Below are 20721 nucleotides of genomic sequence, written 5' to 3'. Positions count from 1 at the left end.
GCTCCCTCAGCACTGACTCCTCACTTCTTTTCTTGTTTTCCCAATGTTGGTGGTATCCACATGGACCAGGACAGCTATTCCCACCCTGGGCCTCTCCAGGCCTTAGCAAATGTCCTGAACCCTGACACCGTGTAAACCACATGGCTGTCTGGTCTCTTTGTCCTACTGCAAGGAATGGTGTCAGTCCCCCTCACGATACTGTTCCCAACTACATCTACTTTCTTTATAATCATACACGCAGACAGTACAGAACAGACCTTTCAGTCCATCGATTCTGTACCACCAGAAATATACTGCCACGCACACACATCCCACTTTCCCACACTAGGCCCGTAGCCTTGAACGTTTTGACACTTCAATTGCGCGCCCAAGTACTTTTTAAAGATTGTGAGGTTTCCCACTTCAACTCCCTTCCCAGGCAAAGGAGTTGATAATGATCTGGCTGAGAGTCTACCATTACACACCCCCTGTTGTTAGTCACTAACAGTCCCCATTAACAACTATTCACCCTCCCAGCCCGATTGTTATCAACTCCTTTGTCTATCCAACTGCACTTCTCTCTCTTTGGGCTCTATTCTATCGTTTACTCCCTACCCCCTCCCCCTCCCTATTTTCTGCATATAAACCATTTTCCCAGCCACCATCAGTTCTGAGGAAGGGTCACCGGACCCGAAACACTAACTCTGTTTTTTCTTCACAGATCCTGTCAGACCTACTGAACTTTTCCAGCAACTCTGTTTTTGTCCAATGAATATAATCTCAGTCTTATCAGTCTCTCCTCATATGGTAACCCTCTCAACTCCGCAATCAACCTAGTGAACCTCCTCTGCACCCCCTCCAGTGCCAGTACATCCCTTCTCAAATAAGAAGGCCAAAACTGTACGCAGTACTCCAGGCGTGTCCTCACCAACACCCTATACAGCTGCAGCATAACCTCCCGGCTTTTAAACTCCACTCCTCTAGCAACGAAGGACAATTCTTCTCCCTTTATCATTCTTTTCCAAACAAATTCTAGCATCCTGCCTTCCAATCAGCCTGGAGCTCGGTGACCAGTGGTGTTCCACAGGGATCTGTTCTGGGGCCTCTGCTCTTTGTGATCTTTATAAATGACTTGGATGAGGAAGTGGAAGGGTGGGTTAGTAAGTTTGCCGATGACACGAAGGTTGGTGGAGTTGTGGACAGCGTGGAGGATTGTTGTAGGTTGCAACGGGACATTGACAGGATGCAGAGCTGGGCAAAGAAGTGGCAGATGGAATTCAATCCAGAAAAGTGTGAAGTGATTCATTTTGGAAGGTTGAATTTGAATGCAGAATACAGGGTTAATGTCAGGATTCTTGGCAGTGTGGAGGAACAGAGGGATCTTGGGGTCCATGTCCATAGATCCCTCAAAGTTGCCACCCAAGTTGATAGGGTTGTAAAGAAGGCATATGGTGTGTTGGCTTTCATTGGCAGGGGAATTGAGTTTAAGAGCCACGAGGTTATGCTGCAGCTCTATAAAACCCTGGTTAGACCGCACCTGGAATATTGTGTTCAGTTCTGGTAGCCTCATTATAGGAAAGATGTGGAAGTTTTAGAGAGGGTGCAGAGGAGATTTACCAGGATGCTGCCTGGACTGGAGGGCAGGTCTTATGAGGAATGGTTGATGGAGCTAGGCCTTTTCTCATTGGAGTGAAGAAGGATGAGAGGTGACTTGATAGAGGTTTACAAAATGATGAGAGGCATAGATAGAGTGGATAATCAGAGACCTTTTCCCAAGGCGGAATTGACTATTACGAGGAGGCATAATTTTAAGGGTCAAAAACAAAGTTGCTGGAAAAGCTCAGCAGGTCTGGCAGCATCTGTGGAGGAGAAAACAGAGTTAACATTTTGGGTCTGGTGACCCTTCCTCAGAAACTTTGTTTTTGTTCCTGATTTACAGCATCCGCAGTTCTTTTGGTTTTTATAATTTTGAGGTGATTGGAGAAAGGTATAGGGGAGATGTTAGAGGTAGGTCTCTTTACACAGAGAGTAGTGGGTGCATGGAATGCGCTGCCGGTGGTGGTAGTGGAGTCAGATACATTAGGGACATCTAAGTGACTCTTGGATAGGCACATGGAGGATAGTGAAATGTAGGGTATGCAGGGTAGTTTGATCTTAGAGTAGGATAATAGGTCGGCACAACATCATAGGCCGAAGGACCTGTACAGTGCTGTACTGTTCTATATTCTAGGTAATTCATGATTACTCTACACAACTTCATAACAGTTACCTGCTGCACCTGCAAACCAACCTTCTGCAATTCATGCACAAGAACACCCAGGTCCCTCTGCACAGCAGCGTGCTGCAGTTTTTTACCATTCAAATAATAGTCCTTTTTGCTGTTATTCCGACCAAAATGGATGACCTCACACTTATCAACATTGTACTCCATCTGCCAGACCTTTGCCCACTCCCTTAGACTATCTATATCCCTCTGCAGACTTTGTGTCTTCTGCACACTTTGCTCTACCACTCACCTTAGTGTCATCTGCAAACTTTGACACACCATACTTAGTCCCCAACTCCAAATCATCTATGTAAATTGTAAACAATTGCAGTCCCACCACTGATCTCTGAGGCACACCACTAGACACAGTTTGCCAACCAGAAAAGCACTCATTTATCCCCACTCTTTGCTTCCTGTTAGTTAGTCAATCCTCAGTCCATGCTAATACATTGCCTGTAACACTGTGCACCTTTATCTTGTGCAACAGCATTTTGTGCAGCACTTTGTCAAATGCCTCTTGGAAATCCAGACACACCACATCTACTGGGTCCCTGTGGTCCACTGCGCTCATAATGTCTTCATAGAATTCTAGCAAATTAGTCAATCATGACTTGCCCTTCATGAAGCCACGCTATGTCTACCCAATGGGACAATTTCTACCTAGATGTCTTGCTATTTCTTCCTTGATGACAGATTGAAGCATTTTCCCTACTACAGAAGTTAAGCTAACCAGCCTATAATTCCCCATCTTTTGTCTACCTCCTTTTTTAAACAGTGGTATCATATTTGGAGCATCGGAGGCTGAAGGGTGACCTTATAGCGATTTATAAAATCATGAGGGGCACAGATAGGGTAAATAGACAAGGTCTTTTCCCTGGGGTGGGCAAGTCGAAAACTAGAGGGGCAGAGGTTTAAGGTGAGAGTGGAAAGGTTTAAAAGTTCCTAAGGTGCAATGTTTTCACGCAAAGGGTGGTGCGTGTATGGAATGAACTGCAAGAAGAAGTGGTGAAGGGGTACATGAATAGGAAGGGTTTAGAGGGATATGAGCCAAATGCTGGCAAATGGGACTAGATTAATTTAAGATACCTAGCCAGCATGGATGAGTTGGGCCGAAAGGTCTGTTTCCGTGCTGTATAACTCTATGACTCTGAGTGTCAGTGGTGACAGTTTCTCTTTTCATTCTCATTTATCAGTTGAGGTGGTGGTGTCCTGGTATTGTTAGTGGATCAGTGATCCAGAGGACCAGATCTGGAGACACAGGTTCAAATCCCACCATGGTAGTGTGTGGAATTTATATTAAATTCATCAATCTGAAATTGAAAGCTAGTTTCAGGGATGTGAGTAAGTGCCAACCTTGCCAGTAAGTGATCCCCTCAGGATAAAGAATTACAGGAGGTGTACCTTGCTAATGACCCTTGGGAAGATAGTGGTACCAGCACTTATCTCTGCAGAGCAGCATTCCCAGATTCTGTCCCTCTGAATCATTCCTAGTCTTTGCTTCCTGTCTTCAAGCCATGATTAATCCATTCCGTCACTTATCCCCTGACTGCTTGTGCTCAGATTGAATTTATTAATCTATTAGCTGTTACCCTGATGAAAGCTCTGTTTGAAATTGAGCAATTACATCTTGTATTTTCCTCATTTCCACTGTCCGCTGTCTCATTAAATAACTCAATAATCTTTAAGGCTTTATCTGTGAAATCTATGCTGACTGTTCATGTTTAACTCTTTTTCTGCCTATTTCTCCTTCTACTTGTGCCTTCAGTAGAGATTCTATTAACTTTCCTACCATCGATGTTACACTGTCTTGAATCTTGAATTCCCAGAATTCTCTCAACCGTAGGGACGGTAATTGCTAAATGCATAGCTCTGGCTGTACCTGTTTCTCAAAAGAATCTGTGTAAGAGTTAGCCTCCCTCTCTCCTTCAGACTCCAGGCAAAATGTGTGCACACAATGTGTCTGTATCACCCGTTTGTTAGAACGTTTTTAATATTTCTGTTCTCCTTCCTCTACAAGGAGAAAATAACACAGGGAACTCTCTGCCAGTCAGCTTAACATGTGTTGTTGGGAGAAGTGTTAATAAGAAAATGGAGAGCACCTTAAATAGCAGCCAATGATGAAGGGAGAGCATACTCTTGTGTGGTTGTCCCATCTGAACATCATCATTACATTTTACAAATAGCTTCTGCAATTTGTTTACAATGGAGAAAGATATGAAGAGTTGGGAACTTGGGGAAGTTAGTGGCGATATCTTGGCGGCAGTCCACATCACAGGAGCTGTTGGAAGTATTAGAATATGAAGGTGGATAAATCTCCTGATCCTGATCGTACGTATGCAAGAACCTTGCAAGAGGCTAGAGAAGAAATTGCGGGAGTCCTGGCTGATAGATTTCAATTGTTGTTAGCCATGGGTGAGGTCCTGGAAGACTGGAGGGTAGTGAATGTTGTGCCTTTATTCAAGAAGGGCTGCAAAGAAAAACCTGGGAATTATAGAGCAGTAAACATCTGTGGTCGGTAAGTTACTTGAGAAGATTCTGTGGGATAAGATATACATGCATTGGGAAAGACAGGGTTGGATTAGGAGTAGTCAGCATGGCTTCTTGTGTGTGGGAGATCATGCCTCACAAATTTGTTAGAGTTCTTTGATGAAGTGAGGGTAGGGCGGTAGACGTGGTCTGTATGGATTTCAGTAAGGCCTTTGATAAGATTCCACATGGTAGGTTGCTCTGGAAGGTTAGATCGCATGGAATCCAGGGAGAGCTGGCAAATTGGATACACAATTGACTTGATGGTAGGAAGCAGAGAGTAATAGTGGAAGGATTTTTGTTGGACTGGAGGCCTGTGACTAGTAGTGTGTCTCAGGGGTTGGTGCTGGGCCTATTGCTGTTTGTTATCTATATCAATGATTTGGATGACAATGTACAAGGCATGATTAGTAAGTTATTGTAGACAGTGAGGAAGGTTATCAGAAATTGCAGCAGGACCTTATCAGTTGGGGAAGTGGGCCAAGAAATGGCAAATGGAGTTCAATATAGATAAATGTGAGGTGTTGCATTTTGGAAAGTCAAATCAAGTTAGGAGTTTCATGGTGATTGGTAAGGCCTTAAGGATAGGCACATGGATGATAGTAAAATGAAGGGTATGCAGGGTAGTTTAATCTTAGAGTAGGATAATAGATCAGCACAACATCATGGGCCGAAGGGCCTGTACTATGCTGTACTGTTCTATGTTCCATTATTGCAGGAGATAAGGTGTTAGTGTTAATATCTGTCTCACAATGGGGAATTATTAACAGGACTTTATCAAATCAAAAAGAAACTGATGTGAATTACGCTGAGTACTCTAGACAGGAAGAAAAATCAGTCACTGTATCATGTGAATATGCTGAAAAAGATGTGCTAGGAATTTTGAGGAGTATGAAGATAGATAAGTCCCCCGGGCCGGATGGGATTTATCCAAGGATTCTATGGGAAGTGAGGGAAGAGATCGCAGGGCCCTTGACAATGATCTATTCGTCCTCACTGTCCACGGGTACAGAGCCAGAAGATTGGAGAGAGGCAAGCGTCATTCCCTTGTTCAAAAAAGGGAATAAGGATAACCCCGGAAATTACAGGCCAGTTAGTCTTACGTCAGAATAAAAACCAAAAGAATTGCGGATGCTGTAAATCAGGAACAAAAACAAAGTTGCTGGAAAAGGTCAGCAGGTCTGGCAGCACCTGTGAAGGAGAAAACATAATTAACGTTTCGGGTCCAGTGACCCTTCCTCAGAACTGGGAGGCAGTTCTGAGGAAGGGTCACCGGACCCAAAACATTAACTCTGTTTTCTCCTTCACAGATGCTGCCAAACCTGCTGATCTTTTCCAGCAACTTTGCCTTACATCAGTGGTGGGCTCTGAGAGATAGGATTTATGATCATTTGGAAAGGCACAGTTTGATTCGTGATAGTCAGCATGGATTTGTGAGGGGTAGATCATGCCTCACAAACCTTATTGAATTCTTTGAAGAGGTGACCAAACACGTGGATGAAGGTAGAGCAGTGGATGTGGTATACATGGATTTAAGTAAGGCGTTTGATAAGGTTCCACATGGTAGGCTCATGCAGAAGGTAAGGAGGCATGGGATAGGGGGAAATGTGGCAGATTGGATTCAGAATTGGCTGACCCTTAGAAGACAAAGGGTGGTAGTGGACGGAAAATATTCAACATGGTGCTCGGTTACGAGTGGTGTACCACAAGGATCAGTTCTGGGTCCTCTTCTATTTGTGATTTTTGTAAATGATTTGGATGTAGGAGTGGAAGGGTGGATTAGTAAGTTCGCAGATGATACAAAGATGGATTGCGTTGTGGATAGTGCAGAGGGCTGTTCTAGATTACAAAGGGACGTTGATAAGATGCAGATCTGGGCTGAGAAGTGGCAGACGGAGTTTAACCCTGAAAAGTGTGAGGTGATTCATTTTGGAAGGAAAAACTATAAAGCAGAATACAGGGTTAACAGAAAGATTCTTGGCAGTGTGGAGGAGCAGAGGGATCTTGGGGTTCATGTCCACAGTTCCCTGAAAGCAGCCACCCAGGTAGATAGAGTTGTTAAGAAGGTGTATGGTGTGTTAGCTTTCATTAATAGAGGGATTGAGTTCAAGAGCCATGAAGTTATGCTCCAGCTATACAAAACCCTGGTTCAGCCACATCTGGAGTATTGTGTCCAGTTCTGGTTGCCTCATTACAGGAAAGATGTGGAAGTGTTGGAAAAGGTGCAGAGGAGATTTACCAGGATGTTGCCTGGAATGGAGGGAAGGTCTTACGAGGAAAGGCTGAGAGAGCTAGGGCTTTTCTCTTTAGAACGACGAAGGATGAGAGGTGACTTGATAGAGGAGTACAAAATGATCAGAGGTTTAAATAGAGTAGACAGCCAGAGACATTTTCCTCGGGTGGAGGTAGCTGTTACGAGGGGGCATAGTTTTAAAGTGAGTGGAGGTAGATATAGGGGAGACGTCGGTTCTTTACTCAGAGAGTGGTCTGGGCATGGAATGCATTGCCGGAGAGGGTAGTGGAGTCGGCCTCATTAGGGGCATTTAAGCGGCTATTAGATAGACATATGTATGATCGTATAAGGTAGAGGTGGAGGTTAGATAGACCTTAGGATTAGGGTAAAAATTCGGCACAACATCGTGGGCTGGAGGAACACAGCAGGCCATTTCTGAAGAAGGGTCCCGACCCGAAATGTCAGCTTTTCTGTTCCTCTGATGCTGCCTGGCCTGCTGTGTTCTTCCAGCTCCACACTGTGTTATCTTTGACTCCAGCGTCGGCAGTTCTTACTATCTCTTACAATAGTTAGGGAAAAGTGTTGACGCACCATTGTTCTGCCATTCTCACATTCCGATCACTTAATCTATACTACCAGCATCTTTTCTCCCCCAACATTGCGCACCACACCCACCCCACTATTGCATAAATGCTGCCCCTTCCACACTTCACATCAGCTCTAATAAAGAGTCATTGAGTGATACAGCATGGAAACAGGCCCTTCGGCCCAAACTGGTCCATGCTCACCATGGTGCCCACTCAGCTGGTTCCAATTGCCCACATTTGGCCCATATCCCTCTAAACCCTTCCCATCTGTGTACCTACCCAAATGTTTTTTAAATGTTTCTATTGTACCTGCCTGAACCACTTTCTCTGGCAGCCCATTCCAGATATGCACTACTCGCTGCATGAAGAAGTTGCCCCTCAGGTCCTTCTTAAATCTGTCCCCTCTCACCTTAAACATATGCCCTCTAGTTTTCAATTCCACATCCCTGGGAAAAAGGCTATATGCATTCATCCTATCTATGCCCCTCATGATTTTATACACCTCAATAAGGTCACCCCTCATTCTCCTACGTTGCAAAGAATAAAGTCCTGTCCTGGTCAATCTCTCCCTATAACTCAAGCCTGCTAGTCCTGGCAACATCCTCATAAATCTTCTTTGCACACTTTCCAGTTTAATTATGTCTTTCCTATAACAGGGTGGCCAAAACTGTACACAATATTCCAAGTGCAGCCTCACCAACAACTTACACAACTGTAACATAATGTCCCAACGCCTATACTCAATGCCTGGACCAACAAAGGCCAGCATTCTAAATGCCTTCTTCATCACCCTGTCTCCCTGTGATGCTGCTTTCAACAAACTATGTACTTGTACTCCTAGGTCCCTCAGTTCCACAACACCCCTCAGGACCTTACCATTTACTGTATAAGTCCTACCTTGGTTTGACTTTCCAAAGTGCAACACCTCACATTTATCTGTATTGAATTTCATCTGCCAATCCTCAGCTCACTTCCCTACCTGATCAAGATCCCTCTAAGTTTTGATAAACCTTCCTTGCTGTCAATAATACCTCCTGATTTTGTATCATCTGCAAACTTACTAATCATACCTTGTACATTCACATCCAGATCATTTATATAAATAACAAATAACAAAGGTCCCAGCACCGACCCCTGTGGCACATCACTAGTCACAGGCCTCCAGTCTGAGAAACAACCTTCAACCATCACTCTCTGCTTCTGACCATCGAGCCATAATTGAATCCAGTTAGCTAGCTCTCCCTGGATCCCATGCAACCTAACCTTCATGACTAACGTGCCGTGTGGGACTTTGTCAAAGTCCACGTAGACAGCATCCACTACCTGACCCTCATCTATCCTCTTGGTTACCTCTTCAAAAAACTCTAAAAGATTTGTCAGACATGATTTCCCGCGCACAAATCCATGCTGACTGTCTCTAATCAGACCTTGACTACCCAAATTTTGGTTGATCCTGTCCCTCAGTATCCTCTCCGATAATGTGTCTACCACTGATGCTCACTGGCCTGTAGTTCCCTGGCTTGTCTTTGCTACCTTTCTTAAACAATGGAACAACATTAGCCACCCTCCAGTCTTCCAGAACTTCACCAGAGGCTAAAGATGAAGCAAAAATCTCTGCAAGGGCCTCTGCCCTCCGAAACATCGACTCTCCTGTTCCTCTGATGCTGCCTGACCTACTGTGTTCCTCCAGCCCAAATTGTATTGCTCCCTAAACCTGCAGCTTTTCCCTTCACCCTAACAGGGTCATACTGTCCCTGGACTCTTGATACCACAGTTTTAAAACCCTCCCATTTGCCAGTTGTTCCTTTTCCTTCAATCAGACTCACCCAGTCGATCTCTACCAGATCCTGCCTAATGGCCCCAATATTGGCCCTACTCCAGTTTAGCACCTTAACCTGTGGCCCTGTCCTATCTTTTTGCATAACTGTATTAAAACTAAGAGAGTTATGGTCACTGGACCCAAAGTGCTCTCTGACTGACACTTCAGTCACTTGCCTGACCTCGTTTCCTAAGAGGAGGTCCAACTTTCTTGGACACATTTGTCAAATTCCACCCCATCCAAGCTTTTTACACCCTGGGTGGCCCAGTCAATAAAGGGGAAATTAAACTCTCCAACCGATACTGCTCTATTATACCGACAGGTATCTGCAATCTCTCTACACACCTGCTCCTCTAGTACCCGCTGGCTATTTGGGGATCTATAATAAGGTCCCAACAGAGTGACAGCCCCCTTCTTGTTTCTAAGCTCTTTCTATGTGGCCTCATTTGATGACCCCTTAAGAATATCTTCTCTAAGCACTATTGTTGTGCCCTCCCTTATCAAAAGGGCAACTCCCCTCCTCGCTTACTTGTACTTCTGTCCCACCTGTAGCTTCTGTATCCCAGAACATTGAGCTGCCAGTCCTGCCCTTCTCTCAGCCCTGTGTCTGTTATGGCTATAATAACCCAGTCCCCAGAGCCAATCCATGTTCTGAGCTCATCTGCTTTACCAGTCAGACCTTGTGAGTTGAAGCAAATGTACTTTACACCAGAAGCCTTTTCCCTCCCTTTACTGTGCCCTGGGCTATCCTGAATAGTAAACTTGCTCTCGATGGCTAATGTATTTTCCCCTGACTTCTCAATGGCCCCTCTCTTATTCAGAGACCACCCCACGGCCAAACTAGTTTAAACCCTCCCGGGTAACACTAGCAAATATCCCCGCGAGGCTATTGGACCCCACTCTAGTTCACATGCAGCCCATCTCTCTTGTACAGGTCGCCTCTATCCCAGAAGAGATCTCAATGATCCAAGAACTGAAAACCCTGCCCCCTACACCAGGTCCTCAGCCATGCATTCATTTGTCCTATCTTTTTATTTCTATCCTCACTGGCGCGTGGCACTGGGAGTAATTCAGAGAACACGGCCCTTGACGTCCTGCTTTTTAACTCCGTATACTTGTTTCGCAGGACCCCATCCCTTTATCTCCCTCTGTCATTTATACTGATGTGCACAATGATCTCTGGCTGTTCATGCTCCCCTTTCAGAATGTTCTCCAACCGCACAGAGACATCCTTGACCCTGGCACCTGGGAGACAACACACCACCCTGCTGTCTCTTCCACAGCCACAGAATCTCCTGTCTGTCCCCCTCACAACTGAGTCTCCTATCACTATTGCACTGACTGACTGTACCCTTTCCCTCTGAGCCTCAGAGCCGGTCTCAATGCCACTGACCTGACTGCTGTTGCGAGCTCCTGAAAGGGCACACACCCCACCCTCCCCCAACAGTATCCAAAGCTGTATACCTGTTATTGAGGGGAATGGCCACAGGGGAACGCTGCACTATCTGCCTTCCCCCTTTACCTCTTCTGGTGGTCACGCAGCTACCTGAGGCCTGCACCTTAGGAGTGACCACTTCACTATAGCTCTTATCAATGACGTTCTCTGCATCCTGATCATCCCGAGTGCATCCAGCTCCTGCTCCCTAATGTGGTCTCAATAAATGTGGAGCTGGAAAAGCACAGCAGGTCAGACAGCATCTGAGGAACAGGGAAGTCAATGTTTTGGGTTGAAACCCTTGGTCAGGACTGGGGAGGGGGTGGGGAGCCCAGAAATAAATGGAGGGGATGTGGTTCGGGCTGGCGGGAGAGTAGGTGAAATGGAGGTAGGTGGATGCAGTTAGGGGGTTATTGTGGTTGGTCAGTGGGAAGGGTGGAGCGGATAGGTGAGTCAGAAAGTGGACAGGTTGGGGCTGGAGAGATTTTGAAGCTGGTGAAGTCCATATTCAGGCCATTGGGCTGTAAGGTCCCAAAGTGAAATATCAGTCTTCTGAAAGAGGGACTCACCTTCATTCCCCTCGCCCACACGTGAACAAATTCCACACACGCCTCGATGTGAAGCTCCTTCTCCACTGCCTCTGCCTCTGCACCTGTTTCTTTGAACAAGAATCCAACCCACCGTCTCACAACCCCTTCTCCTGCCTCCAGGAAACTCCATCTTTCTGGACACCCCTCCTGGCCTCCTACCCTCCCTCAACCTCTTCATGTCCAACTGCTGCCATGACATCAATCGCCTGAATCCCTCCACCTCTCTCACTTACTCCAACTACTCCCTTCGCTCCAACCCTAACCTCACCATTAAACCCACCTACAAGGGGTTTACAATAGTAGTATGGCGAAATGACCTCTACATCGCTGAGCCAGACACCAACTCTCTGATACCTCCTCCTACTGACCCCTCGATCACGACCCCACCTCTGATCGCCAAGCCATCATTTCCCAGACCGTTAACAACTTCATCATCTTCGGAGATCTCCTGTCTACAACCTCCAACCTGACAGTTCCCTAAACCTGCACTGTCCGTTTCTATCTCCTATCCAAGATCCATAAACCTGACTGCCCCGGTCAACTCATTGTCTCTGCCTGCTCCTGCCCCTATTGAGCTCATCACCTCCTACCTCAACTGCATTCTTTCCCCTTTGATCCAGGAACTCTTCACCTCCATTTGGGACATAACACACACCATCCACCTTTTCCAAAACTTTCAATTCCCCAGCCCCCAAGACCTCATCTTCACCGTGGAGGTTCAGTCCCTACACACCTATATCCCCCATGAGGATGGCCTATAAACCCTCCATTTCTTCCTCTCCCATGGGGCCACCCAGGCCCCCTCCACCAACACTCTCATCCACTTGGCGGAACTGGTCCTCACCCTGAACAATTTTTCCTTTGATTTCTCCCACTTCCTACAAACCAAAGGGGTGGCTATGGGCACCCGCATGAGCCTGAGCTATGCCTGCTCCTTGCAGGATTCATGGAACAGTCCCTCTTCCACAACTAGGACAGCACCATCCCTCACGTCTTTCTCCGCTACATTGATAACTGTATCGGTGCTGCCTCATGCTCCCGTGAGGAGCTTGAACAGTTCATCAACTTCACCAACACCTTCCAACCTGCCCTCCAATTCACCGGACCATTTTTGACGCTTCCCTACCCTACCCCGACCTCTCCGTCTCCAGCTCTGTTAACTGACTCACCACTGACATCCATTTCAAACCCACTGACTCCCATAATTACCTCGACTACACCTTCTCTCACCCACCCTCCTTCCAAATGCTGTCCCATTCTCCCAATTCCTCCACCTTCGCCACGTCTGCTCCCAGGATGAGGTGTTCTACTCTAGGACATCCCAGACATCCTCCTACTTTAGGGACCGTAGTTTCCCCTCCTCTGTTATTAAGAATTCTCTCAACCGCATCTCCTACATTTCCCGCACTCTGCCCTCAAATCCCCCTCTCCCCAACAACAATAAGGATAGAGTCCTCTTTGTCCTCACATACCACCCCACCAACCCCCAAATCCAACGCAATATCCTCCAACATTTTTCCTTCCCCGCCCCTGTCTGCTTTCTGCAGGGACTGTTCACTCCGCGACTCCCTTGTCAGCTCCACAATCCCCACCAACCTCTCCACCACACCCGGTACCTTTCCTGCAACCACAGGAGATGCTACCCCTCCCCCACACCTCCCCTCTCACCTCCATCCCAGGTCCCAAACATTCCTTCCAGATCCCACAGAGATTCACCTGCAATTCATCCAACCTGATCTACTGTATCTGTTGCTCCTGATGTGCTCACCTCTATATCAGGGACCGGTTCGTGGATCATGTGCTCTCTGCACGCACCAACCAACCCGACCTTCCAGTTACCATCCACTTTAACTCCCACCCCCCTCCCAGTCCCCTGGTGACATGTCCATCCTTGGCCTCCTTCACTGTCAGAGTGAGGCCAAACGTAAACTGAAGGAACAACACCTGATATTTCACTCTGGGAGCTTACAGCCCAATGACCTGAATATTGACTTCACTAGCTTCAAAATCTCTCCAGCCCCAACCTGTCCACCTTCTGACTCACCTATCCGCTCCACCCTTCCCACTGACCAACCACAATAACCCCCTAACTGCATCCACCTACCTCCATATCACCCAAGTCCATCTCATCTACTCTCCACTAGCTCCACCCCCACATTTATTTCTGGGCTCTCCACCCCCTCCCCAGTCCTGTTGAAAGGTTTCAGCCCAAAATGTTGGCTCTCCCGCTCCTCAATGCTGTCTGACCTGCTGTGCTTTTCCAGCTCCACTGTACCTTGACACCAGGTTCTCCCTGACCTGCTGCTCAGTTGTGGTGACTGTGGTGTTGTCTTCCAGAATTCCACTGTGCTGACTCTGGGCTACCCTCTGGATCACTCGATTCATCTAGACTCGAAACATTAACCTGCTCTCTCTCCATGGACAACAAAAACAGAAATTGCTGGAGAAGCTCAGCAGATCTGGCAGCATCTGTGCAGAGAAATCAGAGTTAATGTTTCGGATTGAATGACCCTTCCTCAGAATTGATGGTAGCTCGAAAAATGTTGGTTTTTATGCAGAAGGTAGGATGGAGGGAGGGGGTAAGGCATAAACGATAGGTGGGGATACAGCCCAAAGAGTGAGAAGAGCAGTTGGACTGAAAAAAGAGTTGATAATGATCTGGCTAGGAGGGTGAATAGCTATTAGTGGAGACTGTTAAATGGCTAACAATGGGTTGTATGTAATAGCAGACCATGTGATAACAAGGCCTGGGGATTGGAATAAGGACATGGGAGAGCTCAAGCCCTAAAGTTGTTGAACTTAATATTGAGTACAGAAGGCTGCAAGATCCCCAAGAATACTGCAGTAAGCCAGAGACAGAGATGTTGGCTAGGGAACAGGGGGGTGTGTTAAACTGGCAGGCAACAGGTAGCTCTGGGTCTTTTTTGTGTAGAGAAAGTAAGTGTTCTGAGAAGTGGTCACCCAGTCTATGCTTCGTTTCCCCAATGTAGAGGAGACCACATTGTGAGCAGCAAATGCAGTAGACTAGATTCTGGGAAGTGCAGGTGAAGTGTTGCTTCACCTGGAAGGTATGTTTGGGCCCTTGGATACTGGGGAGGGAGGAGGTAAATGGGCAGGTGTTGCACCTTCGCCGGTTACAGGGGAAAGTGCCATAGGGCTGTGGGGAGGTGTTGGGGGTGAAGGAAGTATGGACCAGGGTGTCCCGGGGAGGGAATGGTCCCTGCGGAAGGCGGACAAGGGAGGGGAGGGGAACATGTGACTGGTGGTGGCAACTTGCTGGTGGTGGCGGAAATGGCGCCTGATGATCTTCTAGATGTGGATGCTGGTGGGATGGTAGGTAAGGACAAGGGGAACGCTATCGCTGTTGTGGGAGGGAAGAGAAGGGTGAGGGCGGAAGTGTGGGAGATGGGTCGGACCTGGTTGAGGGCCCTGTCAACAACATTTTTGGGGAATCCTTGGTTCCGGAAAAAGATGGACATTTCGGAGGTTCCCTTGTCAAAGTTGGCATCATCAAATGCGATGGAGATGGAGGAACTGAGAGTATGGAATACTGTCTTTACAGAAAACAGCGTGTGAGGATATATAGACCACAGGGTCTCTGCTTTCAGAGATTTACCTTGCAAAGATAGTAACATGAACATTCACTTAGGCTTCTTTTCTCTAACGGTAGGCTTTAAAGATAGGGAACACTATCTCACTCCTGTTTCCCCTTTGCAATTCTAGTTCAAGCTTCCCAAACACGCTCACATTTTCTCATCTCTCTGACGATCTAGTTCAAGCTTTTTAATGTCCATCCTTTTCAATTTCACAGTTGTTTTGTTTCTTTTTACCCTAGTACTTTGGAATTCTGTTTCCAGCAGTTTCATTTTCTTTTCTTGCTGAAACCACTCTAACTGTAACTCAGCAATAACTGACACTGACGACTCACTACTTGGTGTGCTTGGCTGCTCTTGTGTTTCCCCAGTTCCAAATGCTGTGCTGATATATGAATTATTCCTCCTATCTTTGCTTTTACATGAAACTCCACCATTAACACTTGCACCAATTCCAAGAGCTTAGCTTCAGTTAAATCTTGTGACCCAGTCAAGGATATCTGCTCGAACTCTACAAATCTTTTAGCTGCTTCCAGGACCACCGTCGTTTTGTACTGTGAGAAACCTGGCATCTGCCTTTTCATCCTTTACAAATGGACAACACTCCACTTTCAGTCTTGTGTTTTCTGCATCGAAACATCCCACACTAGGCTCCTGAGTGTTGGTATGGCTCCAAGAGGAAGAAGGTGCTGAAAATCAAACCCCGCTATCTGTATCAAAAGTGTAAATATCTCCCTTAATCACCAAAAAAACAGTCCATTTGATTTTCTTTAGCCAGAACCAGAGATTTTCACCAGATTTCTTCAACTAAATAAGCAACACTAGTTTGTTCAAAACAACCCTATTCTTCCGACAAGTGGTCAAAGTGGATACCAGCTAAGCTACAATTCAGAATGAAACTATTTTCCTTAATCCTAACATAAATTCATACAGAGACAGGATAAGACATAGTTCTGCCAGTGTAATACAAGTATGAAAACATAGGATGAAAAATCCCCAAACGGATCAAGTGTCTAAACTAAAAGGGAACAATGAGTTGACTTTGCACAGTTCCTTTGGTTTCCTGTCATCAAGATCACATTCATGTCAGCTACAGAGTGGTGGCAGGTCAGTTAGATCTAGGCCTATGGATCAGGGTAACAGTTCAGTTTTCAGTATTTATGTGGAGATCAGAGGCAATGATTTCTGGAACTTCCACTGATTCCCAGTACACGAGTCTGGGCTCTGGATTATGAGTACTGTGACAATCCCATGACAGTTCCACCTCTCCAAACAGGTTCACTGCTATCGTCCTGCAGTCCCGTGGCTGCTGGGACTCAGGCTTGACGTTTGATACGGACTGGAACTGAGGAGGTTCAGCTGTGAAGCCCATCCCAACATCTGGTTGATCCCTGTTCATGGAGTGAAATTTGGGAAGTCTATGGTACACCTTAAAGGCAGCCACCTTTCCAAGGGAAGGTTTTTACCTGGCAGCACCTGCACACTGGGCCATTGAGGTTGCCTATGAGCTGGGGCTGGACAGTGGACAGGAGCGGGGCATTGAGCAGTCACGCCATGAGAAGAGGGGTCCCTGTGGGTTTAATCAGGGCTACATAACTGTGTTTGATCAAGTGTTTCTGGACCCTGGCAAATCACTGCCGTGTGTTTATTCCCTCAGGTTTGGTCGCAGGAAAACCCTTCTCCTTGCCTTCCTGTTCACAATGGTAGCTGGGACTTTGGCCTCCTTCTCGACCTCGTATCCAATGTTTGTTGTGTTCAGGATGCTCTGTGGTGTCGGTTTAACTGGGATTTCCATCATCTCCATCACGCTGTGTAAGCCTTTCACAGGAGTACAGGCTCAGGCAACAGGGACTAACTGGGACCCAGTCTCCAGCCTTAACCAGCCAGAACACTCCAACAGCTTCCTCATGATAGCAGGAGGTGTCAGCAGGCTGTGGGTGGACAGTGGGGGGGGGGGGGGGGGGGGGCGAGGGGGGGGGGGGGGGGGGGGGGTGGGGGGTGGAGGGCACGGCCAGAGAGGTGGCAGGACAATCATCTGAGAGACTGAGTAGCTCCAAAGAGTGACCAGAGATACAGAGACTGTGACCGGAGACAGTGACCAGACAGGGAGTGACCAGACAGAGTAACCAGACAGGGAGTGACCAGACAGAGAAGGAGTGAGATTGACCACAGAGAGTGAGCAGAGAGAGTGACCACAGATTGGCCAAAGGCAGTAAGCAGAGAGAGTGAGTCTTTGTGACAGAATGTGAGGAAGGAAATGTTAGTGTGATGAACTCATCTACAAGGGGGCTGGATACAGAGACCATCAATGAAAGGAAGTCGATGGTCATTTGAAGGAGTGAAATCTGTAAAGCTGTGGGGAGAGTGCAGGAGACTGTGGCTGTGATTGGATTTGTTGAGATGGATATGGGTAGGCTGAATTACTAACCCTTCTGTGTCACAACGCCTTTCTGAATCCTGCTTCCTGCTAACTCACATGCCTGGCCTGTTCCAGCTGTCGAGTGGACTGATGTGGAACATCGAGCCGCAATGGCCATCATTCCCAGTCCAATGTGGAGCGTTGGTAACATGCTGCTGGCTCTCATTGCATATCTCATCAGGGACTGGCGCTGGCTCCTCTTTGCAGTGACAAGTCCATGTCTGGTCGCTGCTGCCTTATGCTGGTGAGTACCTGATGGCTCAAACTTCACAGGTTTAACAGAATTACTGTGGGTTCACCAAAAAGGCCATCAATAAACACACAGAATTAGACCCTATATACACATCACTTCAAAGAAAAACTGGAAATGAGGTAATCAAATCCAACGGACCCCAGAGTTTAAGTACCAGGCGGGAAAACACAACAGCGCTGCATCAGAAGCTGCACTGACAATGTTACCCAGCAGGGTAATGAAATATCAGTGAACTAATGAACCAGCTTGGTGAACGAACCAGCCACAATGGGTAATTACAGGCCAATTAGCCTAACATCTATTGTTGGAAAAGTATTGGAATCAATTATTAAGGAAGAAATAGCAGAACATTTGGAAAATCACAACCTAATCAAGCAGAGTCAGCAAGGCTTCATGAAAGGGAAATCATGTCTGACTCTAATTTATTAGAGTTTTTTGAGGAAGTCTCAGCCAGAGTGGGTAGAGGGGAACCAGTTAATGTGTTGTATTTGGAATTCCAGAACGTGTTCGACAAGGTACCTTAGAAAAGATTAAGTCAAAAGACCCCACAGTGTTGGAGACAGTGTATTAGTGTGGAAAGAGAATTGGCTCATGGGCAGGAAGTAGCGAGTGGAGATAAGGGGATCTAATTCAGGTTGGTGACCTGTAACCAGTGGGTTCTACATGGATCAGTGCTGGGACCACAGCTGTTAACAACATATATGAATGACTGGGAGGAAGCCAAATTTGCAGACAACACATAAATAGGTGGAAAGGCAAGTTGCAAGAGGGATACAAATAATTTATAGAGAGATATTGATGGGTTAAGTAAGTGGGCAAGAGTTGGTAAATGGAATATAATGTGGGAAAATGTGAAGTTGTTCATTTTGGAAGGGAGAGCAAAGGAACAGTATTATTTAAAACTGCAGAAAGCTGCAGCATAAAGGGATTTGGGGGATGTTTGTGCACAAAACCCAGAAAGCTAGTACACAGGTACAGCAGGTAATCAGGAAGGTGCAGGGAATGTTGGCCCTTATTTCAAAGGGGTTGGAGTATAAGAGCAGGGAAGTCTTACAGCAATTGTACAAGGTGCTGGGGAGACCACATCTGGGCCGCCTCCGCCTCCACGCTTACTTCTTCAACTGTGAACCTAACCCTCCCTCTACTGACCCCTTCTCCCGCTTCCAACACACCCTCTCCTCCTGGACACCACCCCAAGGCCTCCTACCCTCCCTCGATCTCTTCATCTCCAACTGCCGTCGAGACATCAATCGCCTCAACCTCTCCACCCCTCTCACCCACTCCAACCTCTCCCCCGCAGAACGTGCAGCCCTCCGCTCCCTCCGCTCCAATCCCAACCTCACCATAAAACCGCGGACAAGGGAGACGCAGTTGTAGTATGGCGCACTGACCTCTACATCGCCGAGGCCAGACGCCAACTCTCCAACACCTCCTCCTACCGCCCCCTTGATCATGACCCCACCCCTGAGCACCAAACCATCATCTCCCAAACCATCCACAACCTCATCACCTCAGGTGACCTCCCAACCACAGCCTCCAACCTCATCGTTCCCCAACCTCGCACTGCCCGCTTCCATCTCCTTCCCAAAATCCACAAACCTGAATGCCCTGGTCGACCCATTGTCTCCGCCTGCTCCTGTCCCACCGAACTGATCTCCAACTATCTGGACTCCATTTTCTCCCCCTTCGTCCAGGAACTCCCTACCTATGTCTGTGACACCACCCATGCCCTCCACCTCCTCCAGAACTTCCAATTCCCCGGTCCCCAACACCTCATCTTTACCATGGACGTCCAGTCCCTCTACACCTGCATTCCCCATGCAGATGGCCTAAAGGCCCTCCGCTTCTTCCTGTCCCGCAGGCCCGACCAGTCCCCCTCCACTGACACCCTCATCACCTTAGCCGAACTCGTCCTCACCCTCAACAACTTCTCTTTCAATTCCTCCCACTTCCTACAGACAAAGGGGGTGGCCATGGGTACCCGCATGGGCCCAAGCTACGCCTGCCTCTTTGTAGGTTACGTGGAACAATCTCTCTTCTGTACCTACACCGGCCCTAAACACCACCTCTTCCTCCGTTACATTGATGACTGTATCGGTGCCGCCTCATGCTCCCACGAGGAGCTCGAACAGTTCATCCACTTCACTAACACCTTCCACCCCAACCTTAAGTTTACCTGGACCATCTCTAACACCTCTCTCCCCTTCCTGGACCTCTCTGTCTCCATATCGGGCAACCACCTAGAAACCGATATTCATTTCAAGCCCACCGACTCCCACAGCTACCTAGAATACTCCTCCTCCCACCCACCTTCCTGCAAAAATGCCATCCCCTATTCCCAATTCCTTCGCCTCCGCCGCATCTGCTCCCAGGATGAGGCATTTCACTGCCGTACATCTCAGTTGTCCTCGTTTTTCAAGGACCGTAACTTCCCCCCCTCAGTGGTTGAGAACGCCCTCAACCGTGTCTCCCACATCTCCCGCAACTCATCCCTCACACCCCTTCCACGCAATAAGAACCAAAAAAGAATCCCCCTCGTCCTCACGTACCACCCCACCAACCTCTGGATCGAACGCATCATCCTCCGACACTTCCGCCATCTGCAATCCGACCCCACCACCAAAGACATCTTTCCCTCCCCACCCTTATCTACTTTCCGGAGGGACCACTCTCTCCGTGACTCCCTTGTCCGGTCCACACACCCCTCCAGCTCCACCACACCCGGCACTTTTCCCTGCAACCGCAGGAAGTGCGACACCTGTCCCCATACCTCCTCCCTCACCCCCATCCCAGGCCCCAAGAAGACTTTCCACATCAAGCAGATGTTCACCTGCACATCTGCCAATGTGGTATACTGCATCCGCTGTACCCGGTGTGGCTTCCTCTACATCGGGGAAACCAAGCGGAGACTCGGGGACTGCTTTGCAGAACACCTACGCTTGGTTCGCAATAAACAACTGCACCTCCCAGTCGCGAACTATTTCAACTCCCCCTCCCATTCCTCAGACGACATGTCCATCC

General features: G+C 47.6%; 1 protein-coding gene across 1 annotated transcript in view; it reads left to right on the top strand.

The window, feature by feature from the left end:
- The window catches only part of LOC109924767 (solute carrier family 22 member 7), a 46500-nt gene that overhangs the window by 3157 nt on the left and 22622 nt on the right, over positions 1-20721 (top strand). The window contains exons 3-4 of the mRNA XM_048596603.1: positions 16686-16840; positions 17523-17691. Of these exons, the coding sequence (XP_048452560.1) occupies positions 16686-16840; positions 17523-17691 (324 nt within the window). The remainder of the gene's footprint in view (positions 1-16685; positions 16841-17522; positions 17692-20721) is intronic.

The sequence above is a fragment of the Rhincodon typus genome, chromosome 5 (genome assembly GCF_021869965.1).
Source record: "Rhincodon typus isolate 14 chromosome 5, sRhiTyp1.1, whole genome shotgun sequence".
NCBI lineage: Eukaryota > Metazoa > Chordata > Chondrichthyes > Orectolobiformes > Rhincodontidae > Rhincodon > Rhincodon typus.
Note: the sequence above shows the minus strand (reverse complement) of the source record. Positions and strands in the feature narration are given on the sequence as shown.